Source organism: Zootoca vivipara, chromosome 5 (assembly GCF_965207765.1).
Source record: "Zootoca vivipara chromosome 5, rZooViv2.hap1.1, whole genome shotgun sequence".
NCBI classification, from domain to species: Eukaryota; Metazoa; Chordata; class Lepidosauria; order Squamata; family Lacertidae; genus Zootoca; species Zootoca vivipara.
In genome coordinates this window covers 57902057-57927687 of record NC_142588.1, presented here as the reverse complement: position 1 = coordinate 57927687, position 25631 = coordinate 57902057, and the positions used below count along the sequence as shown (strand labels likewise).

Below are 25631 nucleotides of genomic sequence, written 5' to 3'. Positions count from 1 at the left end.
TCTTGGGGATTATCAGTGGAGCAGCTGTCTGGGCTCTGAGGCTCGGGCCGCGTCGGGGGGGGGGGTGATAACTAAGAAGCCTATTTTGAAACGGGGAAAAGTTGCCCAGCTGAGATCGACAAGGCACAGCTTTCATTTGCAGACGGCCAGAATACGGGCGAGGCGAAGAACGTATCCAAATTCCCCTACTACGCAATTGTCCACACCCTCAAAATCTGTTTTGCCGGGGGCCCCCATTCCCTTCCTAAGATGGCGCCTTCGGAGACGCCTCTTCCCAGGATCCCTTCCCAAGAAGGCGGAGAAAACAAAAAACGGAGCGGCTTAAGGAAGCCCTCTGCCCGCGACCATTTTTTATACAGAATCGACCTTCGCATTTGCCAGTCTGTAAAATCCACTCTCCTACATGAGGCAGAGTCTCAGCAATGGATGGAGCGCGTGGAGGAGGAAACACAGTAACAGAGAAAATCAGGGGCGTGCAACTACGGCGGGATGACTGCTAATGGCGCTGAAATTAGCCGGTCAGTCAGGCGCAGCGAACTAGGATGCTGACGTCATTAACCTGCGACTCCGGAGTGGAAGGTCCCTCTTTACGCTATACGACCGGGACCGACAGAGTGCCTGCGGGAAGTTGCCGTGGGGCTGGATGGGGGCTGCGGCCCGGGGGAAGAATGGCGAAGGGCCCCTGCAGAGGAGGGAAGCTCCGCGACTGCGCCATTCCTCCTCAGTAGCCGGCGGTGAGCTCTTCGCGGGCCGCCCCAGTCGGCTAAGAGTAGCTGGACGCCTTCCTTTCCCCTCCATGCTTTCCCTAGCCCATACCGCCGCCTTCTCCTGGTGCTGCCTATTTGCTTTTCCTTTTCTCTCTTTTCCTTGAACCGACCGCCACTCCCGCTTGATTCATTTTCTCCTCTGCTGGCTGCTTGTTTCTTAGGGCTCGTCGTTCCGCTTTCATAGAGCTCCTCGCAGGGAGGGAAGGTGTTGCTAGGCCGGCGGCTCAACTCTTGGGGAGGCTAATAAGGGAAGATGTCTTCTGGACTCAGGGCAGCGAGCCTCCCTGCCTGGAAGCGGCACATCCTGGACGAATTGAGGCGACGGGACCGGCTGCAGAGACAGGCCTTTGAAGAGATTATCTTGCAGTGTAAGTCAAGGTTTTGGTGGCTGTTTGAAAGTCTCCAGCTTAGCCCCAACAGCAGGCACCCCCAAACTGCAGCCCTCCAGATGTTTTGGCCTACAACTCCCATGATCCCTAGCTAAGAGGACCAGTGGTCAGGGATGATGGGAATTGTAGTCCAAAACATCTGGAGGGCCGAAGTTTGGGGATGCCTGCCCAACAACATACATTGTTGAAAACTGACCGCCCAACCAAATGATTGTGTGTGAGAGGCCATAGTGTGTGAGGAAGGTTATTATTGCAAACACAGGTTCCTGAGTTGGGCGGGATTGTAAAGAACTTGTGTCTGGGTGAGAGTCTTTTGAAATTTTCTTAGTCAGATTGAAGTAGCCAGCCCTGCTTTAATGACATTATACTTATAAGAGCATGTATGGAGAACGTTGCTTTTATAATGTTGTTTTCCAGTGCAAAGGTTATAGTAACTAAAACATTATAATTTTATTGCTGGATTGTAAAACTGGTGGTTTCTTTTGCTTTGTTTTTAACTGGACTCCTCCTCATTAGATAACAAGCTCCTGGAGAAGTCAGATTTCCATTCAGTGCTGGCTGACAAGCTACAAGTGGAAAAATATGACTTGCCAAGCCGGCATGAGATCAGGTACAAGTGATGGTTACTGTGTTCCCTTTCCACCAACGATGGCTATTTGTCATAATGACTATGTACTGCTTCCAGTATTAGTGAGAGAGTGTTGTTGCATGCATGTCCTTCTAGGGCTTCCCATAGATCTCCGGCTGATCACTGTGAATGCAGAATGCTGGAATTGATGGGTGTTTGGTCTGATGCAGCAAGGCTTTTCATGTTCTTAATATATGATTATTTTGGCTCTCATGTATAGCAGTTATTAAAACTGTTATTGTCTGATCCCCCTGTACATATTTTCTTGGGTGTAACTCCTCAGTACCATTGGGCTTACTCCCAAGGAAGGGTACATGTTATTTAATATCCAGTGATAGAAGTGAAATGCTAAATGTGTTGGCAATACTAGGTTTTTGAAAAGTTTAGCTAGTAAGATTTTGAGCCATATAGGCTATCTATAAGGTATGAAGAGAGAATGGATGTTTACTATATCTGCAGGAACTGCAGGCATTTATCTTGGAGATCAATTCACCCATAGCTAAAATGGTCAACAAAGTACATAAAATCACTGGTGTACCGAACAGGAAAAAAGAAAATCTTGATACGGAGATACAGTGCTCTGCTTATGTAATCTAAGTTCTACATTGAAACATTAATTTTACTCTTTTGAATGAAGTGAAATATGTTAAATATAGGGATAGCCATCTGAAACGAAAATTTTGATGGAAAAATGGATTATGGTAATTGGATAAAAAGTAGTTTGAAATGCTTTGTGAATTAAAAACTCAGAATTTTTCTTTTCTCATCCTCTGGAAAATTCCAGTCCAGGACATGATGGTGCAAGGAATGATTCTCACATGCAAGAAATAGCCCAGCTTAGAATTAAGCATCAAGAGGAGCTGACAGAGCTACACAAGAAACGTGGCGAGGTTAGGAGCACCCATTTTATCCATGTGTAACATTTCAATACTGTTCTTTTGCAATGGTACCAGAGTAATTATAGGCTTACTGTGGGATTCAGAAGTTTGAAAACTGATCTCCAAAATGGGATTTTAATACGCTTTTCTTATCACACTTTGTGCCCAGAACGTTTGTCTTTGTATTCCTTAATTGTGCCATGTACTTCAGATGAGGTGTGCATTAACTTATGTACAGTAGAACCTTGGTTTTCAAACGTAATCCATTCCGGAAGACCATTTGACTTCCAAAACGTTCAAAAACTGAAAGTGGAAGCCTCTATTCAATGGGGAAACTCAAAACGGAAGCCACGTCAGACGTTTGGGTTCCGAAAAACCTTTGAAACCAGAGCATTTACTTTCAGGTTTTTGGTGTTCGGGAGCCGAAGCGTTTGAAAATGGAGCTGTTCGAGAACAGAGGTTTGACTGTATACTGATATTGTGACACTGGTTAATAATTACGCAGGTATACCGGTATCTTCAAGGAAAAACAATAAAGACACTTAGGTTGTATTCAGCTAACTTTTACTCAGAGTAGACCCATTGAAATCAACAGACCTAAGTCATGGTTATTACTTTTGGTAGATGTACTCTAAGTAAAACTTAGTTAAATGCAACTCTTTGGGTCTAGCAGATATATTATTCCATAAGTTTTCAAAGACTAGAGTAAATATTTTTAATAAATAATATTTAATAAATAGTACTATTTCAGCATGCATGAAATGTTATGCTAAGTTGTCAGGTATATGTATACTTGGGCGTTTGGGGGGGAGGAATGAAACTGAGGTTAGAGGAAAATCAAACACAAAAAGTAAACTGTATTTCCCTCAGTAATATAGTTTCCTTCACAGTTAGCCCATTCTGTGATTGACCTGAAAAATCAAATACAACAGAAGGACAGTGAGATGCAAACAAATAATACAAAGTGAGTAGAACCTATTTACTACTTACAGCATTTGATTTTGGTGCTGGATGCCAATTTTTGGTTGAATTCTCATAATATTTGAGTGTCTTTGCCCAGTTTAGGCTGGTGCACGTGCTCTGCCCTTTCCTGGGGAAGCCAGACCTGGCTGTGGTAACACATGCCTTGGTTACACTGGATTATTGCAAAGTACTTTACATTTGGCTACCGTTGAAGAGTATTCATGATGCTTCAATAGTCCAGAATGTGCCCTTGGTATATTTTTACACCTGCCTTGCATAGCCGGCACTTGTTACCATTTTGCTTCTGGACTCAATTAAAAATGTTGGTGACTACTTTTAGGGCCTTAAATGTCGTGGGTCCATCATAAGTGAAGGAACTGCCTTATTCTGTACTCACTTGCCTGTTCTCTAAGAACAGGTGAAGAAGCCCTTATTTATATCCCACAGCAGAAGCACAGTTTGTAATAATGTCAGAGAATTTTCTCAGTGGCCACACCAACTTTGTGGAGCATTTTGCTCTTGTGAAATTTGGATGCCCACCTCTCCTGCTATTACTGGTGGGTGAATATCCTTTTATTCTGATATGTTTTTGCCCTGACATGTAGCTTCTGGCTTTTTTGAATACTGTGTTTTATCTGCCTGCCTGTTTTTATTTCCTTTGGTTTTGTTGTACTATTTAAGTGATCTTTAAGTGTAGTGAGCTGCCTCAGTCATGTTTAAGCATCAGCCTGGGGTAGAGGTATCTAAATAATAAATATGTGGGTTGCCTCTCTTAAAGGATTGTAGAATATTTGCAGAAGATATCTGAACTAGAGACAGAGTGCCAGGACCTGCGGAACAAACTACAAGATCTTGAAAGAGCCAATCAGACTCTTAAGGATGAGTATGATGCACTCCAGATTACCTTTAATGCCCTTGAGGAAAAACTGAGAAAAACTACAGAAGATAACCAAGAGCTGGTAACACGCTGGATGGCAGAGAAGGCTCAAGAAGCTAATCGGCTCAATGCAGAAAATGAGAAAGATTCCAGGTATGATACCAGCAAGTTAAAACCTTTGAGTTGAGCTTAAATATGCAATAGAAGCCCCTCCCCAAAATTTATTTTCCCCAAATGTTATCCCCATCTTTTCTGGGTAAACATAGAAATTCTGTGTCTCTTTGTGTAGATCTCAGTATTTTTTCCAGTAATCCTGGCCACTTAATGACTCGGTGAATCATGGCGAAGGGCATTTTTTTAGATTGAAGTTGATCTGAATGTAGAGCAATTTAAGAATGGTTTATGTAATACAGCTTGTGTCTGTTCAATTGGTCCTCACTAGCCTTGTTTGCATGCATGCTTGTAATTCTAATCTTGTCTCCTGTGTGAAAGTGTTGTGTGAAGTTTAGAGCTGGGTACCATCTGATGACAGCCAGCTGTATTTCTTTGTGCCATATGAGTCAGGGAAGGCTGTGTGAATACAGAACTGATGTCTGGGCACTGTAATGGGCTGGAGGTGGGGCAAAAAACTGAGACTGAATCCTTGTGGGTTGGTGATTCTCACGTCCCATAATTGGGCAGGTGACCTTCCGTAGATGGGATTGAACTCTTCCTGAAAGAGCAAGTATGTAGGTTGGGTGCATCCTTGGTTCTAGCTATGTCACTGGTGGTCCACGTGGTTTCAGTTGCTTGGAGTACTTTTTATTTGTTTATTTAAACAATTTATATGACACTTAACTACAAACATCTAAGTGGTACACAAAGATACAATGCAAAAAATTGTGAACATCGGCTGAGCCTCCTTTGGGAGAGAATTCGAAAGGCAATAGAAATCAATATGACATAGAGATAGTTCTTGAAGCACTTATTGGTGATTATTATTATTATTTATTATTTATACCCCGCCCATCTGGCTGGGTTTCCCCCACCACACTGGGCGGCTTCCAACAAATACCAAAATACATTAAAATATCACAGATAAAAAACTTCACTAAACAGGGCTGCCTGATTGTGCTGAACTCAGTAAGACAGTTGGGATTTCAGCCTCTGATTATTGCACTCTTGATATAATTTGCACACTCCTTCAGAGAATGTCAGCCAATGACAGGATTTCATAGCATTTCTGTTTTCCCTCATAGAAGACGGCAAGCCAAGCTTCAGAAGGAACTAGCAGAAGCTGCAAAGGAGCCACTGCCAATTGAACAGTAAGTCTTCCCTCACCTCAGCCTTCTCTAATGACTACATGCGCCAGTCCTAGGAAGCAGACACAGACCCCACAATGAACATTACTGGTCTGTTCAAGCGTTGAATGTTCTTCATTAAATTTTGACTATAGCATTCTGCACTTTGAAGTGTGCAGTCAAGTGGGGGGAAAGGTTCTTAATTTTACCTGTAAGAGAACGGAGGAATGCAAAATAAGTTCACAAATTTTAAGTTGACAGTGTTGCACTACTTGATTGTAGAAATGGATGAGATAGATAAGAGATGGGGAGGGTTTCCCTGTGAGGTCAAGAAACTGGAGGTCCCTGCAATGTGAGCATTAGGGAATGCAGTGGGGGACCAGGAAAAAAGGAAGCTGGTGAACTGTTGCTATGGTGCGTTTCCTCCTTCAGCAGGCTCTTTGGAAAAGGGAAATGTTCCACTACATCAGGGGCTCTTAACCTGTGGTCTATGCACACCTCTGAACCCCCAGCCAACCATTCTGGGCTATCCTTGGCTTGCTGATTTGAGAGAATTCACAAGGCAGTGGTAGGGAAGACACCTGAAGCTTCCACATCAAATTGAGCTTCCTACTTTCCTGGAAAGTAACAAGCTGCTGTTACAGTAGTTTATACTTACTACAGTTTTTAAAAACAAAACCCTACAAAATATTTTTAAATATTGACCTAAATTACTAGTATGTGAAAGCTAATCAGTTCTGTGCTTGAGTCCACAAATTTACTTTCTCTCATTTTCTTTTATTATCCTTGGAGTACACAGAAATCACACTTTGTAAAATGCAAACAATGTTGTATGCAGGCTCAGCTTGAATTTCAAAGGCAAAAATTGACTAAAAATAATGGATAGAACCCCACCTTACTTAGATACTCAAGGCAACTTAGGTTTGGATTGGGCAAAACCAATGCTTCACCCTAAAAATACTCTGAAAATCAACAGGTAATAAAAACAAACAAAACATCAGTGGCAAAACACTCCTTACTGTTAGGCTAATTATTCCCATAATTCCTTGTGCACATAAAGAAGGTGGCTGTAAAAGTGCATTTTTCCTTTAGCCGTATAAGGAAGCAAGCTTATGAATTCTGTTGAGAGGGCAGGGAGTTGCTTAGCCCAAATGCCTGAATGTCCTTCAACTCTCAAATGATTCAAAAAAGGCACGATCCTGTCCTCCAGGGATGACGATATTGAAGTGCTGGCAGATGAAACCTCTGACCCTGCTGATGAGACATCTCCGGTGCGCGCTGTCAATCGAACAGCCAGGTAAGAAGAATGGGGATAAAATAATGGATCCCCTGCCCTGACCCACAAGAAGCTAATAAAGAATTCCAAGGGTGGGGGGAGGAATTGCAAATTTCCTTAATGGTGCAGCGGTTTGAGAACTGGCGCTATTGTATCCTGAAAGGGAAAATCCTTTTGAGAGAGTTGTTATTTCCAGTATGGATGTATTTGTGATTTCTTGGCTAACAAATGCCAGCATCCAAGGAAGCAATTAATTTACTTGAGTACAGTATATCTCCTATGCAGTCCCTGTTGGGTTGGAGTTCTGTGTTCCCATTAATTTCATTGGGAAAAGGTCCCGTGAGCTATGCCTGTGCCATTCAAAATGTCAGTAGTTATGAAGCCTTGTGAAGCATCAGAATTGTTTTTAGTATGAGTGACCTCTCACTTTTCCACAGAACCCTTTTTAGCTAGGGAGATCTCTTTTTTTACAATACTGTACTGTATCATTATACTTTAATGGAAGTATCCCAGAACTACCATTTCCTGCCTTGTAAGTTCTCCCGGGAAAACAGAGTGTGAGTAGCTGCTGCCTTGTTTTCCACAAGTTCCCTTTGCCATGCTGGTTCTTGTTCCTGGAACTGGAGGGAGCACTGCAGCGCTAATGCAAGGGAGGCCAAGAGCTGGCAGTATGGTCAGATCTGTGGTTCTGTTCCAACAAAGAGGAGGCATGATGTGGAGCAGTTGCAGACTTGTTCTTCTCTTGATTGAAAGGACCATGGCACAGCTATCTAAATTGGCCCTCACAGCTTTGGAGAGCTGTAATTAACCCTGTGTGACTCCGTGTCTGGGTGTGGCAAAGCCCTGTAATGATGGCAGCAACTGCAGGTGGAAGGGAAGAAGGAAGCAGGCTGGCTTTAAGTATTTGGAAGACTGATAGACAGAGAGAGTGATAGAGACTGATCTTTATCTCCCCCACCCTTGGTGGGCCAAAGCTCTTATCACAATTTTTATTTTAAAAATAAAAATATATACTTTTCTTATGAAGCTGCTCTTTCAGTTTCATATTCGACTATGAAAATATTTCTGTATAAGCTCCTTTTGTGGATCATAACCACCTGATTGCTCTGTTTAGCTATGAAAACTTCTTAATACAAATTCTTAATTTTCTTCTCAAAGTCTAAATGGCTTAAACCTCTGTAAGGTGCCTCCTCTTCCTGCTGTTAGGCCAACATGAATTGCACTCAATTCATAATTGGTGATGCGAGCATTTTTATTTCTCCAGTTCCAACGTGGTGACTTTTTTGGCTGTCCTGAATTTGAATTTCCTGCTTGAGGTTGGGGTTCGAGGAGAAATGTTCTCCTTGTTGCATGCTGTGGGCTATGTGTGTTTTTGATCTCTGCTTGAACAAGAAGATTTAAATCTGTCCTCCCCTCCTCTTTAGTAAGCGACACTCCCAGCCAGCTGGAGGCCTTCTGGACTCTATCACTAATATATTTGGGTAGGTTAGAATACATTCGCCTCTTTTGTCATATATCGGTACAATATGCACCAATATTACAGTGATGCAGGATTGCAAACAGTTGTCCTTATCTCAGCCTTTTTTTCTAGCTTCTGCCTCCCTGCCCCCTTTTTTCTTTTGTTTTCAACTTCCTGTTCCTTACATCTGCTGTGTGCTGACCTCTGATCTTTCCCTCCAGTCTGTCTGAGTCTCCCCTTTTGGGACATCACTCTTCTGATACTGCCAGGTGAAAATTCGCTTGAAATTATTCACACTTAATCCAGCATGCGAGTGAGGGATGTTGAAGTAACTGCCTTGTTTTGATGTTGTTGACTGTAGCAGTGAAAAGACTTCACTGTTACAAGGTGCACTTTGTCCTCTTAGAGGAGCACCGACTGCTATCTGACAAAGTGAGTCAAGGAGCCTGTAGTTTTGGGATGTGTCTTAGATGAGGGCTGGGTTAAAAGCGAGAGCAAAATTAATTCCCAAGTTAACTGTAGTTGCATTGACTGTGCTGTGGCCTTTCATTGTAGTTCCTTCCTGCACTGAGCTGAGGATCCATGTCTAGGTGTAGAAATGCAATGTGAGCTTTAGACTGAGGAGTATTTGTATTATGTACCTTTCAATTCAGTGGGATTTACTTTATGTGAGAGAAAAATAAACATTTCTTTAAAATAAATTGAAAAGCTGCAGGAACTTGTCTTAGCAGTGATCTTTGAATTGGTTAGTTTTAACTGAGGACTTCACAAGGCTGCTGTAATGTTGGTGAGTCCTTCCCCAGGCCAACAACAACCTCCAGTTACCATGCCATCCAACAGGTCCACGGGAAAAGCCAGTTGCAAAGATTATAGCAGCCAGGGGAGTCCCAACCATGCAAAGCCATCTCTGTGGGTGTAACCACCCAACTGCTGTTATACCTGAATCAGGCTTAAGTCTCTCTGCCCCTTCCCTCCCATTCTTACCCTATTGTGTAGTTGGGATAATCTCCCTGCCTATAATTTGAAGACAGAGCTGGTTTCCACCTGTGCCTAACTATATGCATTGGTTGTGCCCTTTCTCAGGAGACGCTCTTTATCCTCATGCCCCACCCCTCAAGACAACGTGGAGGCACATCCAGGTGCAAGCAAAGAGGTGCGAGTCCCTACCACCGCTCTGTTTGTCTTTGTAAGTATATTTGAGAGGCATTATCTTTAGATGTAGAACTTAGTAGCTTAACTTCTAGGTAAATCTGTTTTTGTTTACTGATGTCATCATTATGTAATTGTAACCATTTATGCAGATGTCCCTCTCTTGCTTTCACATCTTCACTCACCGTGCTTGCAATGGTGAGTGTGCTACCATCTGCTGGTGAGCCCGACCTGTTCCAGCCTGCCTTCTCGCACCTTTGGAGCAGCAGAAGTGGGAGGGAATCCCTGACCCCTCCCCAGTTCCAGGTTGGGAGGAAGGCTAGAGGTTAACCTGGCTGCTGTGCAGAACAGGCCATTTAGCAACCCCCACACTTTTCAGCTCCACTGAAAACCTGGAGCCTAGGAGAGAAGCCAAGTGATTGTCCATGGCAGAGGGAGAGGCAGGGTCCTGATGCCCACAATAATTGTCTTGGCTGACAAGGGCAGCCCGAAATTGGGCCCCTGTTTTAGAGTTTTCTAAAAACAAGTCACAAACTTGTTCATTAATACACGTTTTGCTGAGGTCAGTGATGATGTCATAAATCTCTGATTGCACTGGTGAATTGCACACCCGCTACTTTCTCAGCTCCCAGCAGCTTTATGCTTTCTATCTCCCATCCACACTTTAGTAATGCTGTGAGGTGTTATGAGGCTGCTGACAATATGCGGATAAAGTCAGTGCATGCTGCCAAAGTGTAAGTGGCTTGGCACCGACTGCTATCTGACAAAGTGAGTCAAGGAGCCTGTAGTTTTGGGATGTGTCTTAATGTGCATGATCTTTAGTTTTCAAGCTGAGACCTCGTGATTGTGAATAGTGAGAGGAGAAATTTGTTCCATCTAAAATATAATGGGCAGGAGTCCTCTAACCATCTTAGTTGGTTGAGAGACCACAGCCATTGTTCTAGAGATGTTTATTCTAGAGATCTGGTTGTTATATATGCTTGGTTTCATGTAGTTGAAATCAAACAGGAAAATAGTAGTTTTGACAAATGATCTACTTGGTGTTACACTGTGTGAGTTTGGTTCATGCTTCAAGCTTGCAGTATCCCTTGTAGACTGGAGTGTCTCTTGATACCATCTATAACTGTTCATGTCCTGTTTCTTTTCCACCCTGCTAGGATGCGCATGATGGGGAGGTGAATGCGGTGCAGTTCAGCCCTGGCTCTCGGTTACTGGCCACAGGAGGCTTGGACCGGAGAGTCAAACTCTGGGAAATTTGCGGAGGTAAGTTCCTTAAATAGGTACAAATGAGCTTCCTCCTAAGATTGATTCCATAGTTGACATCTTCAAAACAATTGTGAAGATCTGCAGCTACAGTGCAGAACATTTGAAAGAGCCATTCTCATATGGTGACTAGGATGTTGGGCTTGGATGTAGGAAACTCATCTTCTACTCCCCACTCAGCTGTGATGATAAATGTCTTCTCCAGAACATTTCGCTGCTCAGAGAAGGGAGAACTTATAAGAAGAGTCACTGTCAGTCACACAGTGGACCAGTAAGCCAGAAGGACTAGTAGTCTGTCTTGTTTGCAGATCAGCTTCCTATCATCAAGAAAATGTATATGACTTACAGTTGTATGTCTCTAATCTTGAAATATCAGATCTGTGTCTTTTCATTATAATGTTGTTTTTTCAAATACTTTCCATCAATATCCATATAACAACTTTAGAAATCCCAAAGTATCCTTCCATAATGATGCACGACTTGATAAATTGATTGTGATGGTTTGATTTTTTCCCCCAGGCCGTTTTATTGTGTATTTTTGTTGCACCCTGCCCTGACATTTCTTTGAATGAAGAACTGGTTTTAAATCCTCTGAGAAAATAATGAAATGAAATAAATACATGTTACTCTTGCTTTTGGCTGAATGAAATAGACATGGGTTCAATCTTTTTCCTACTTCCTAACTCTTGTTTCTTTTTTCTCGCACCACAGAGAAGTGTGAACTTAAAGGCTCTCTGTCTGGCAGTAATGCAGGGATTACAAGCATAGAGTTTGATAGTGCTGTGAGTATTTATCATAGCCCTTTTTTGCAACTGTTTTCCACCACACTTCCCAAACCATGTCTCTGAAGTAAGCACAAAATAGATAAGGGGAGAAATGAAATAATCGTCCAGAAATAGGTACAAAATTAGAGCCATTCTAGCACTGATTAATACTGTCCTTTTCGTAAGATTAACTTGCTTATGCCTTTTGTATATAACATGCACTGATTTTTTGCCAAGGTATGAAATGTTACAGTTTCATAACTCATGAGGCACATGGCATAAGTCTCTGCTTCTTTTGAGATCTAACAGTGTTTTGCTGAGGTCAGTGATGAACAGTAAAAGGTCTGATTTGCCCAGTGGTTTTGCCTCCTTTACCATCACAGCTCCCAGCATTTTTTCTTCCATCATACTCTAGACATGCTATGATTGGGAGAGTATTTGCTGATAAACAGAGATACGTTCAGTTTGTGTTACTCTAGAGCACTGGGTAGACGTGACTGACATTGTTATCCAACATAAACAGATAATGGAGTTTTTGAGGTATTGGAGCCACTTTATGGGTATATGATCTCAAATTTTTAGCTGAGACCTCTTTTGCAGCAAAACATATTTCTCAAGAGCTCTTGTCAAGTTATCAGCTGCGGCAGGAAGAAAGTGGGAGAAGGAATGGGGTGGGGTGTGGCACTAAGTGTGAAAAGATTGAGCAGTGGTAGATGAGTAAAGAAAATTGGGTGAGAGGTTCTTTAACTTCAGGCAAGAAGGTGAGACAGAAAGCAGCTTAAAGACAATACAGAATCTTAATGATAGGGTACTCACTGTCTCAGCATCAAAAGAGAGGACAGGAAGAGACCTAATAGGAGGTCAAGAAGAAGTAGCAGGATGTGGCAGTGATCTGAAATAAGAGGGTGACAGACGGGTACAATATTCCCACAATGCAAATGACCATGCAGGTGGTAGTGGTTATAGACAACATTGCTGCAACAGTGAGAGCACCAGGTACCCTTCAGTTGGTGGTAGACCAGCATGGACGGTGGGTTAGGTCACCTGGAAGTTGTAGGATGAGTTTCCCCATCCTTGTTCTACAAGAAGAAAGATCACAATGAAAGAGTTTAAAATTGTGTTTCCCCAGGGCTCTTATTTATTAGCGGCTTCAAATGACTTTGCCAGTAGGATCTGGACTGTGGATGATCATCGGTTACGGGTGAGTATCTTTTTCCTGCAGGTGTGGCATGTATGCCTGCTACTCACTTGCCTTCTAAATATCAAAAAGTGTTAGAAATTTGTAGGGATGTGCTGCAGGATTTTAACCGCAGCTCTTGACACCTTTCAAAATTGAGTGGCTAGTTAATCTCTCTTCTGCTTTTACTTACAAAGAGGTCTTACAGTAAACCTGACAGGTGCAGATTGCTGATATGGGTAGAATGTACTGTTTGAGAGATTAGCAAACCAGTATAGGTTCTGAAGGAGAACCTTACTGAGAAATTTTATACTTTGCAGAATTTTGCTTAACATTAATATTAAAACACTGCTGAAGAATGATACTGGCTTTGGTAGAAGCAGACCAGTTCTAGGTTGGTGAACAGATAAAAGTAGTGTATTTCTCCTTTGCATTTTGAAGTTGGTCTTTGTAAGCATAAAGACACATTTCACATTCATCTCTTTCACTCTCTAGTTTGCTCCCTCTCTGCCATGCAAATTGTGTGCAAATGGTCCAGCTTCTAGCAGCTCCAGTTCAAAATCTTCTAGGATGGGATAGCTGGAAAAGCCTCCACTGTTAGTTGGAGTTTACAGTAGACTAGAGGCTCCAAGGGACCCAGTAGAAGGAGCTTCATTTAACTGTAAATACAAACATGTGTGAACTTGGGGGGGGGGGGTTCTAAAGCTTCTAGGAATTGCTTCGCTGAAAGACTGTGGCTCTATGGTAGAGCATCTGCCTTGCACGCAGAAAGGCCTGAGTTCCATCCCCAGCAAGTCCGGGTAGGGCTGGAGAAGTTTCTTGCTTGAAACCCTGGAATGCTGCAGCTAGTCAGTGTAGACAATACTGTGCTAGATAGACGAATGGTCTGACTTGGTATAAGGCAGTTCCCTATGGATCAGACAAAAGCCTAGCTAGACTAGTATTCCATCCCCAAATATGGCCAGCCATATATCTCTGGGAAGCAGGACAAAGTGGTGAAAGCCATCTCCTGTTGTATATCCCTGGCACCAGGTAATTTGGGATATACTCCCACAGAACGCTGAATTTCCATTTAGCAATCATGCATCATAGGCCCGTCCTCTACGGTTGCCAAGACCTTACCCAACTAAGAGATGCAGAGGCGGTCTTCTATACAGCAGGTGCTTGGCAACCCAGCACTTGGCACACCAAACTAGGATTGTTTAGATCTCAAACCGGGTTTGAGTCTGGGTAACATTTTCAGAGTTCTGTTCTTGCTACATGGTTGGATGAGAGCAACTGTTGCAAAGCCTTTTCACTAATAGGATGCCAATCTCTTTCTAGCACACGCTCACGGGGCACAGTGGAAAAGTCTTGTCGGCCAAATTCCTATTGGACAATGCCCGCATTGTATCTGGGAGTCACGACAGAACCCTCAAACTGTGGGACCTGCGCAGCAAAGTCTGTAAGGAAGCTATTCCACATATACAATAGCAGTTCCCTTGCTTTTTGTGTGTCTCGCATGTGTTGAAGGGCACAAGAGCAGAACTTTTATTGACTTGTTATTTCTCAAAAGTATACAAGCTTGGTACTGATCACCCTTCTATTAAGATTCTGATATCTACTTGGAATCAAAACTAGTTTGTTCTACCACGTTGTATTACCATAATGCTCAGCAAGAGGGCACCACATCATCATTCTGCTTGAGATTCCTGTGACAGGGTGAGGTTGCTCACAACTTCTTTGGAGCTACTTTGCTTGTGATTAGAGGGGTTAGCTTATGGGGCTGGCATTCTTATTAGTCACAGTTTAGTGAAATTGGATTAAGACAGTAATTGTGTTTGGTGCATGAGTGATGGGTTTAACTGTTTTTTTTGCTGATAGAAGAGTATGGTTGGAGTGTGGGGGTTATAGTCGTTGTCTTCTTTTTTTAAGGTATAAAAACAGTGTTTGCTGGCTCCAGCTGCAATGATCTGGTCTGCACAGAACAGTGTGTGATGAGTGGACACTTCGACAAGAAAATTCGCTTTTGGGATATTAGGTAAGTTTGAGATGGAGGATACGCTGGGGTAAGGGGACATTGAAAAGGCCCTCTGACTTAGCTTTGGCTCATATGTATCAGGCAGCATGATCAGTGAAGTTCCGCTGCTTCCAGGGCATGGGAGATTCCTTGAGCTGTGATTTATGCAAATAGTTCAGACTGCACAGTTCCCTGCAGGATGTTGCACAGCTGTGTCTGGGTTGTAATTAATGTCAGGGGTTGCATGAAAAGGAGGTGATAATTTTTATTGAAAACAACATGAGCTAGGGGGAGAACATTTGGACAATAGATGAGTTTTTCTGGAATTCTCCAAGAAAATTCACTGGTGCTGAGCCAATTCTGAATCAAACTGAGATGAGTTCACCTACCACTACTTAAAATACTCTTCTGCATGCATGAAGATTAGAAATATGATTGTCCTTAAATTCTTGCTCACATGCTTGGAAAAACTAATTCTGTTCCAGACTGCAAGTGGTACAGTGCAGAATTTAACTAATCCTGTGTATAGCATGGTTTCCATTCCTTATTATTGTACGCTGCTGCTAACTAGTGAGGCTTTGCATTTTCATATGCCTGGGAGCAACAAGCAAAGTACTCTTAAAAGACATGCTAACTCTTCTCACCTTCTGGTTTTTTTAGAACTGAGTGTGTGGTACAGGAAATGGAACTGCTTGGTAGAATTACAGCTCTAGATCTCAACCCAGAGAGAACAGAACTCCTCACCTGTTCACGAGATGACCTGTTGAATATTATTGATCTCAGAGTCAATGCTATCAAACAGACTTTCAAGTGAGTACTGCTTTACAAGTGGGTTGTGGAGTTATAAGCCTGCTGTATGTGTAGCATTGCTACTAGGACTGCAGGGTTAGCCATGATAATAACTGGCAAAGGTAGTAAGTAGGCTAGTCTGGTCCTGGAAAATCTCTGTTTTGTACATCTCATAGTAATATAGAAGCTTGTTAAATCCAGGAGGGATTTATGTATCTAAGATGAAAGGGGGTGCTGTGAGGGGTGCTCTTGTTGTTGGGATATTAATATTTGGATCTGAAGAGATGAAATGTCAATTATTTCAAAGCTGCCATAAAAGTAAAATGTGAAAGATAGAGTTTTATTTAACCATTTTTGTGTGGGTTTTTTCTTCCAGTGCTCAAGGGTTTAAATGCGGGTCTGATTGGAACAGAGCTGTATTCAGGTAAGCAGCAGTGTTGGTTGAACTACAGGGCACTTGAGAGGGATGTGTGATGCTTTCCATTTTTATGCACTCAAGATCCTAAGTAATCCTCTTTATTAAAAAGTAATGTTGAATTTCATGTCCAAGTAACCAGAGTTCCAAAATAATTTTTTATTCTAAGAATTAAGTTATCCAGTTTTAGCTTCAGAACTTTAGCTTCCTTGTGTGAATGTGATTATTTTTGCACATGGTGCTTACTGGGGCCGAATGATAGGTTCTGCATAGTGAAAGACCTGATCAATAGGTGGTGGTGGTGGTGGTGGTGATAATAATAATAATAATTGTTGTTGTTTATTTATTTGCACCCCACCCATCTGACAGGGTTGCCCCAGCCACTCTGGGCAGCTTCTGGCATATATTAAAACTTATTAGCAATATATATATATATATATATATATATATATATATATATATATATATATATATATATATAAACTTATTAGCAAAAGTGGAGAGATGAACTTGGTACTCTCCCTTCAAGGTAGATAAGGTAGATAAGCTTGTATGAAGCTTTGGGCTCAAGATTCTGTTCCCACTGATTAGTAAGACCAGATTTTCGGTTGAGTTTAAACCAACTAATTTGAGTTTAAACTGGACTAATTTTCCTGAAAAAATTATGAATTATAGATCCCCTAAGCTAGCTTGCAGTGCTGGTGAGTGGAGCACAATCTTTATGGTGCTAAAGTAATTTAGCACCAACTCTTTGTTGCATTGCAACTAAATGTGTGCTTTGCCCCACTTCCCCAAACTGACAGAAGGGGTGTCCCCATCATTCTATTCCTTTATGACACTTTGCCACCTGACTAGACAAGCAGCTGTTCTACCATAGTCATGTTGTCAGGTGGAATTTTGGAAATAGTGCAGATTAATTGCCAAATATCTGCAACATGGGTACCTTGCCACCTTTCATCTACTGCAGTTTGTGTTGAATAATTTGTGTTAACACCACTACTATAGTCCTTTCTGATTCTCTGAAGAGAGTCTGTTTAGCTTATGACTTCAAAGCTCTAGTTTAAACTATGGCTATTGTGCTGCATTTCTGGGAGGCTTTGGGTAGGTGGGCTTACATAGTGATTTTGCACTATGAGCACAGTATAAATTAGTGGTGGAGGCCAGTATCTTGACAAAAAGGTAAATAAATGAATCTTTTTCTGCTCTTTCCCTGAACCAAACTCATGATTTTTCAGCCCTGACGGAAATTATGTGGCGGCTGGCTCAGCAGACGGGTCACTCTATATTTGGAATGTGCTTACTGGGAAAGTGGAGAGGGTACTCTCCAAGCATCACAGGTGAGGCAAGATGATGCTGTCAGAATGCCAGAGATCTTGTGTGATGGGTGAGGTATAGAAGCCTGTAAGCTGAAGTTTTACGCTCCCTCAGTGATTGGTTAAATGACTAAGGCAAAAATCCTAACCCCACTTACCTGGAAGTAAGCCCCATTTAATTCAGTAGGACTTAGATCTGAGTAGACTTGGTTAGGATCACCCTGTAATTCAGTGTATCAGTTAGTTAATTTATTGTTACGGTTCTCGACCAGCGCACACACATTTATACATCAAACAATCCAATATACAATTTTAAATATATACAAAAAATATAAACTATAGCCATTATAAAATTATTAGATAATAGAAATTATCACTACTTGGGAGGGTACATATATAAATAATATGTCTAAACTTTCGCCATTATAAAATTATTAGATAAAAGCAGGTATCACTACTTGGGTGGGTACAGCTAATAATGGCACTGGAACATCTTTAGCTCTTCAGCGTATCATGGTATGGATTGAGATTCAAAAATGACTTCTGAGCAAACTTGAGTGGCTCAAGTATGTTGCAGCACAGGGTTTAAAAAATGAATCGGCTGAGACTGAATAGCATTTCTTTCTTTAACCTGTGTATTCCGCAATCTAATAAACTGATTTCATGCTTCGTTTCAGCAACTCAATCAATGCTGTGGCATGGTCACCATCTGGAGCCCATGTGGTCAGTGTGGACAAAGGAAGCAAGGCTGTGCTGTGGTCTGAATTTTGACTTGGAAGCACAAAAACCAGCATGCCAAAAACCTGCATGGGAGGGCAGTGGTCCGTGTCTCTCTGGACAGGGCAGAAGTCCAGTGCCTAACTTCAGGCAAAAGTCTTTTGCTAAACACAAACGTTTGGGTCTAGGAAAGAGCTGCTGATGCATCAGCCAAGGAAGAAAAGCCCTCCCTATCGAAAGCATGTTGCTGGCATTCAACCTCCGTCAAGGATTGACTGCATTGGGTGGAGTCATTCAAGATGTACCATCTCTGCATTGGAAAGAGTTTCCACACCAGGCAGCAGTGCCAAACGATTCCTTAATTTCCAGAGTGGCACTTCAAGCTCTGGAGTGTTCTAGCAAAGTTCCTGTTTGTCCTGATGTTATGCATGTACTGTCACCTGTGTTCTCTTCTGTGGGCTGGCTTAAGATGCGAGGTAAAGGATCCTGAAAGATAGGAAGGGTGGGGGCTCGGCTGTAATCTCACCTGAACACGCCCATGGCATTGGCAGTTGCGTCGAGGATTTACCAAATCACAGCGCCCTGTATCATCTCAACTTGCCACTGAGGGAGTTGTCTGTTCTAGGGTGGTGGTTGGTGTTTTTTCCCCAGGGATGCTGCATCCTCCAAAGGCTTTCCAGGTGGCAGTGGAACGGAAGCATTTTAACGTGACCCAGTTTGTATTGGGTTTTAATTGTGAGCTAGAATGATAAGCACTGCTGCTGTGATGAAGAATGTACAACTAGCAAGACTTCAGCACCAAAACCAAATACATGGTTACTTCTGCTGTCCTCCTTGTATTGGAGCCTCTTGAGTGCAGAGGAGCAAAGGTGGGGGGAATAGAGCCCTGAATGTAAAAGTCCTGGTGCTGGCAAATTCAGATCACTTGCCGCTGAGAAAATGTGCAATATTCTTCCTGTGTTCGAGCTCTCTCTCTCTCTCTCTCTCTGTCTCTGCCATAGAGCAGGGTGGTTGGCTTGTGCCCCTCGGCATTCAAATGCACAATATGGTTTTGGGAGGGGCTAGCTTGTGGCACTGAACAATGATGCAGCCAAACACTTTCTCCACATCCAGTGGGCTGTGAGACAAGCCACCAGCATTTAATTGCCTTTTCATTTGCACTTTAATTTTGCTTCCTTCCTAAGCTTGTTTTTGTAGGGAAGTATTTGTATTGAATGGCAGAGGTGAGCAGGAATTATTCGTGTCTGGGGGTTTTGCCAGGGGACCCCTCTTGTTTTGACAACTTCTGCAGAGGAAAACAGGACACGGGACAAAAATCTTATTTATTGTATTAATCCGCCCACTAGTACTTGACCGGTTATAAATAAACCTGTGTCCTGCTTCTAAATCCACGCTGCTTTCCCTTTCTTGTGTTATCCAGTTTGGGCAGGGGGAGTGGAGAAAAGTGTCTGAACAGATGGCAGAAGGCTTTCTCTCAAATACCATATTGTGGCTTGCAAATCTGTAGTGGGATACCGTGGTGGGAAGCAGGAAGCTCTTTACATGTGGGCTCTGCTTGCTGCTGCTGACCGTTGTGTCTTGCTGCTGTTGGAAGGTGGTGGAGGCAAAAGAAGGGATGACTCGGGTAATTTTCACCTGAATGTAACAGCCTAGCTAAGCATTCTACCCAGGAATTTGTTTGTAAGGAGGTCAAATGAGTTTTTCGTTTAATACGGCGAAGGAGGAAGGTCATATCACAGCTTGCAGAGGTTTAGCATCCTTTCAGTGTAGTCTGCACACATTGTGACTCTTTTTCATTTCTCTCCCTCATGTCTACACAGCTGCTATTTAACAATTAACACAAATTCATGACAAATTTCATGTCTACTGGACCAGACAATTCCACACACAGCCTGGAGCACCTCCCCTTGATCCAAACCTCCGCAACCTCTTATCTATGAATTGGAGCACAGCAGGTTTCCATAGCAAACCTGCCGAATTATTTTCACATCCTCTTCCAATGTCCATCAACATGGCAGCATCCAGAGTAAAGACTGCTCACTGCAAAAAAGGTTGAGCTGATCTGTAAGCGAGGTTGGTGGGCACCTAACTGAAGTGACCCCAAAGGACCACAAACTTAACATGAGTCAACAGTGTGATGCAGCAGCTAAAAAAGCCAATGCAATTCTGGGCTGCATCAATAGGAGTATAGCATCTAGATCAAGGGAAGTAATAGTACCACTGTATTCTGCTCTGGTCAGACCTCACCTGGAGTACTGTGTCTAGTTCTGGGCACCACAGTTCAAGAAGGATACTGACAAGCTGGAACGTGTCCAGAAGAGGGCAACCAAAATGGGTCAAAGGCCTGGAAACAATGCCTCATGAGGAATGGCTTAGGGAGCTGGGTATGTTTAGCCTGGAGAAGAGAAGGTTAAGGGGTGATATGATAGCCATGTTCAAATATATAAAAGGATGTCATATAGAGGAGGGAGAAAGGTTGTTTTCTGCTGCTCCAGAGAAGCGGACACGGAGCAATGGATTCAAACTACAAGAAAGAAGATTCCACCTAAACATTAGGAAGAACTTCCTGACAGTAAGAGCTGTTCGACAGTGGAATTTGCTACCAAGGAGTGTGGTGGAGTCTCCTTCTTTGGAGGTCTTTAAGCAGAGGCTTGACAGGCATATGTCAAGAATGCTTTGATGGTGTTTCCTGCTTGGCAGGGGGTTGGACTGGATGGCCCTTGTGGTTTCTTCCAACTCTATGACTCTATAACTGGTGTCTTCTCACAACAGCAGTTCCATATGCAACAGTGGCTAGGAGCAGAGAGAGTTGAACCTGGTAGAATTAAACCCTCCAGGTTGAGGAAAGGCTAGGAACAGCTGGGGAACAAAGTTGCTGCTGTGGACACCCACAATGTGACTCCTTTGTCTTTTCACCTGCTTCACATGCTGCCGGTTGCTTTTCCATTGTGCACAGAGCCCTTAGCATCTGTGCAGTAGTAAAGAAAATGCCAATCTTCCCCATTTAGCAAGAGGATTCCCCCCCTTCTCATTTGTGCAATGTTTCATGCCGCTGCTGAGAAACATGGGGGTGTGGTTGGGGGTTCCGTCTTCCTCCTGCTCGAGAAGGAGTGGGAACTTTGGACCTGAGAGCCTAATCCCACCAGGATGTCAGGCATGGGGCAGGTGAAGATGCAGTCACCTGCAAAGACCTGTGACTGCAGTTGCCTCCTTTCCACGGAATCTGTATGTTTGGTGACTTGACGCCTCATGTAGTAAAAATCTGACATTTGCATATCCTGGCTAAGAACGCATCAACACAGAATGCTGCCTTATACGGAGTCAAACTGTTGCTCCATCTAGCTATTGTACACTGACTGGTAGTGGCACTTGGGGTTTCGTGTGGATGGGTGGGGGCTCTCAATTCTAGCTGGGGGTGCCAAGAATTGAACCTTTGACCTTTTGTAAGGAAGGCATGTTCTCCATGCACTGAGCTACAGCCCTTTATCATCTGCACTCTGCATAGTTGACCTTGGGGGATCTAGCAAATACCCAGGACAGTTCCTAGTGCTGAATCAGTGGGATGAAGGATTACTTAAGGATTATGCATTGTTTCCAAAGGAGGAGAATGGTGCAGGCAGAGGTGGGAGTGGTGAGGTGTAATGTAATATACTAGGCAGGGTTAGTCTTGTGCTACAAAACTGAGGATCTAGTGAAATGGAGGCCCAATGCAACCTTTTATAGGGAGAGTTATGATTATACGTCCGCACCACCTCACTAAGGAGCTGTGGCTTTCATTTTAGAGAAAGTTAAAACTGGAGGGGATACTGAGCATATTTTATTGTTCAGTATTATTATTTAGCCTTATTACGATTGAATTATAAATTATATTAAATACCAGCAACGAGCCCTGGAATAAAACTCAGAAGAATTGAGGTCTGCACAAACTTGAATGTTTAGGAATATGTCAAATTGCTCTGGAAATTCTGTTGTTTGCACTAATTAGAAGGAGCTTCCCTTCCCCCATCCCCGGGCTTAATACATTTTCACCATGAGTTAAGTCATACTTGCCTTCCATAGACGTGCCGTGAGCCTTATGACATGGGGTGGGGGGTGGGGGTTTTTAAAGTGAAAGACTCCTTCAAAATAATCTCAAAATAATCTTTGAACATTAATGCCACTTCCAGTTTGTTTGCAATACAAAATACTACTCCAGCCACCGAAAAATTGAATAAACTACACATTGATGAGTTTAACATGTACTTCTCAGATGTGCCATCCTCCTTATCAATCAGCACTTTTGGGTTGCTAGCTATTTCTCAGCTAATCCCAAATATAGTGAATTGCATTTTTACAGTTTCTGTGCATTCTGTTCCTCAGAATGCTTCACACTGTCTCAAGCAGTCATAAATATTATAAATTAAACATGTCACTGCAACCTCTTTAAGTGAAAATTTGGGCCATTATTAAAGGTGCATTAGTAGATTGCATTTCTAACTGGGTTGTGAGGTGGACGCACACCTTCAGAGGGGACAGTTAATGGGGACCACATGAGATGATGTGAGGTGGGGGAGAAATGCTATCTATGCTGAGCGCACCCAGATCTATTTTTGTAGTTCAACTTAACATGCACAGCAGCCTCCAATATGCACATGCAGAAGATGTATTTCAGAATGTGCTCTCCGTTGCGCCCCCCCCTTCCTGGCCCATAGCTAATGACAGTTCCGCACATGTGCTTCCAAATCCACTGTTGCGTGGGCAAACCGATAGCTATATCAAGGCGGCTGCAGATGATTCAAAATGCTCTTTCTATCACTTATTCAAAGAGAAACGTGCCACATTCATTTCCAAAATATACTAAAAACAGTTCCAGGGTTCTGTCACGTTCTGCTGTAACAGTCTATCAAGACAAAGAAATGGAATGTACATGGAGCCTGACTTTGCTCTCCATAGCACCCATTGAGTTGTAAAGGAGAAATGTTCTTACTGTTCTAGTCATATTCGAGCAAGGAGAACACAGAGCCATGAGGTACATATAGTATAGTTCTTGTGCTGATGTCCCCACAAATGCACTGCTTTGCTTTCTCCCATATTAGATAGGTGGCTGCTATCCTCTCATACGAGGAAATTAAAAACACTGTAATGGGAGACAACATTGGAGTGGGATGAAATTGGCCATTCACATCTGACACTAGATGACTCAGCCTCCTTCAGGCCTTCCCTCTCCCTGAGGGCTTCACATTCCTCCATTTTTATGTCTGCATCTGAAAAAGGTTATTGCATGCATACAATTTTTTTCATTTCATAACATCCAAAAGGCATTTCCCCCTATAATTAAAAAGTATTATTTTGTTGGAAAATTCATTAAGTGTATGGCAAAGCACTCAAAGCCATTGGCCTAGCTTAAATGCCATAGTTTCTTATTGCGAGCAAGAAAATGTGCGGGTTTCTGAAGTGAATATTGTGGCCATTTTGCTTCTCCATCCTGCTTCTGCTGCACTATGCAGGACTAAGTTTAGTGTTGCAATTTAAGACAGACTTTTGATTTGGAACCTTCGGCACAGAAGGCAAATTTTCTGCCACTGAGCTATAGCCCTTCCCCAATCGTGTCACCAAGACTTATGTTCTTCTTTAAATCCTCCTAACCATGAGCCAGGGTTAGGGTACAACACTAACCCAAACCATGGGAACAAACCGGGGTAGTGCGGCCACAGTAGGACTAGAGGAGGTGCACAGCAGCTATAATATTTCATCTTTGAACTGACATGTTTGCTTGCTCATACTAAGCCATGTTTCATAATCCCATACATTGGTTCAACCATTTCCCATATGCTAGAATCCTGAGACGTTTTCAATACTGTATCTGGAATACAATATTTCAGGAAAGTGTGCATAGATGGCAGCTTTAGAGATTGGAGGTTAGATTACACCTGACTGCACTGGTGAACATTGTGCTAGGTTTACAATAATAGCTACTAGGCAGCAGCCTAGTATGTGGGGAGAAACGTGATTCAGTTTGCATTTATTGCCAAATTTACCAAATTCATACTTTCTGAAACAATAACCAAATCATGGTCACCCTTCAAAATTCACACTTATCCAAATGTTATGATGCAGTTCTCCAATCAAACACTGTCCACAAAAATACAGTGGTACCTCGGTTTATGAACACAATTGGTTCTGGAAGTCTGTTCATAAACTGAAGCGTTCATAAACTGAAGCAAACTTTCCCATTGAAAGTAATGGAAAGTGGATTAATCCGTTCCAGATGGGTCCACGGCGTTCGTAAACCAAAAATTCGTAAACTGAGGTGTTCATAAACCGAGGTTCCACTGTACATGCATTATAGGAAAGTGTGCATAAAAATGAAAATATTTGCGAAAATAACATACAAAGTATATTGTATTGGGAATTGCTTGCATAAATTTGTACATAAATGTGTACATAGACATAAAAATATATTTCTTAGGAGAAATTCACAAAAAAATGCAAAGAATTTTCATGAAGATATATTTCTTCCATAGCAAACTGCTGCAAAATGTGGATAAATGAATTTAAGATTGGAAAAAGGAGAAACAAAAACAAAATAGACAGATTCTTCCATCCCCAACAGCAGCATATGAAAAGTCTTATTCTAAGCCTAGGGCAGGAATTTTTGGTTTGGGGAGACGGTAGTGAGGCACATACAGTTCTATAAGGTGCTTGCATTTTATAAAGGCATGCTATAACTATTACAGAATCAGTAATGCACAAACAAGTGCTTATCTTTAGCTCATTAGCAGGCTGGGATGATTTTCAGCCCTAGTAAGCAAGAGATGGATAAAGAGGTTTAAAATAAAGCTGCTTTCAATAACCTGCTTGCTAAATCTTCTGTGTGTTGTCTATGTGCATTGTGAAATCGGGAAGCTTGACATTGTAGAATTGAGGTCCCTTAGATAATGCCCAGCACCGCTGATCTAACCAGTTTCCAATCTGATAATCCAGGTATAACATTCTGGCTCTGGATTCGCTATTGGAAACTTGGCCCCCTAAGCACTAAAATCCCATTTCCAGATCCGCTACAAATTGCCATCGTGGCCTCTAAAGGGCCTAATGCTTCACCTTTAGAGAACAGAAGACCAAGCAAGCTCTATCGGCCTGGATTATGCTGTCTTGCATGTTGGGTTAGGTTGGGTCTTCATTTTACTGCTCCTGGAAGTTTCTCTTTCCCTCAACCGCTGGGGTATTTGGAATTCCACCAGGTATGATTTTTGTTGTTGTTGTAAATTTGCTACCTAAGACAGCATTCCTAAGAATACCTCCTGTGGGCTATTTCTAAGTACCTAACAATGTTTATGATTGTCCTGTAAATGTCCTACTCTTGATTTCTCTGGTGCGAGCAATGATCATCTCTAGTGAACCCATTGAGACTTGGGGTGCTTCCAGGCTGTTGCCATTTTCCATTTGCATTCAACCACATACCGACAAATTCAGGTTTGTGCTGTTATAGTTGCTTGGAAGGCCTTGTGGAACAATCCCGCTTCCCCAGAAGGTTGGACTTTTTTGCTAA

General features: G+C 42.5%; 1 protein-coding gene and 1 non-coding gene across 5 annotated transcripts; both read left to right on the top strand.

The window, feature by feature from the left end:
* The first annotated feature begins 611 nt into the window (after positions 1-611).
* On the top strand, positions 612-19494 carry ATG16L1 (autophagy related 16 like 1). 4 transcript variants are annotated; one of them, XM_035133390.3, is made up of 20 exons: positions 612-734; positions 929-1135; positions 1673-1766; positions 2569-2674; positions 3553-3626; positions 4404-4655; positions 5741-5806; positions 6993-7079; positions 8483-8539; positions 8739-8786; positions 9601-9703; positions 10824-10929; positions 11641-11711; positions 12823-12894; positions 14194-14314; positions 14785-14890; positions 15530-15679; positions 16035-16082; positions 17309-17410; positions 18064-19494. In XM_035133390.3, the coding sequence occupies exons 2-20, from the start codon at positions 1021-1023 to the stop codon at positions 18155-18157; spliced, it is 1872 nt and encodes a 623-aa protein (XP_034989281.3). In that variant the 5' UTR covers positions 612-734; positions 929-1020; the 3' UTR covers positions 18158-19494. The 4 variants fall into 4 exon arrangements, with proteins under 4 accessions (XP_034989281.3, XP_034989283.3, XP_034989282.3 ...); XM_035133392.3 differs by lacking the exon at positions 8483-8539; XM_035133391.3 differs by lacking the exon at positions 8739-8786.
* LOC118094114 (small Cajal body-specific RNA 6) lies at positions 12014-12283 on the top strand. The gene has a single exon (XR_004693723.1).
* Positions 19495-25631: the final 6137 nt, after the last annotated feature.

Coding starts and splice junctions, on each gene's coding strand:
- ATG16L1 (XM_035133390.3), top strand. CDS start 1,021: ATGTCTTCTGGACTCAGGGCAGCGAGCCTCCCTGCCTGGAAGCGGCAC. Junction 7,080..8,482: donor GCTGTCAATCGAACAGCCAG/GTAAGAAGAATG, acceptor CCTCCTCTTTAG/TAAGCGACACTCCCAGCCAG. Junction 14,891..15,529: donor ATTCGCTTTTGGGATATTAG/GTAAGTTTGAGA, acceptor TGGTTTTTTTAG/AACTGAGTGTGTGGTACAGG.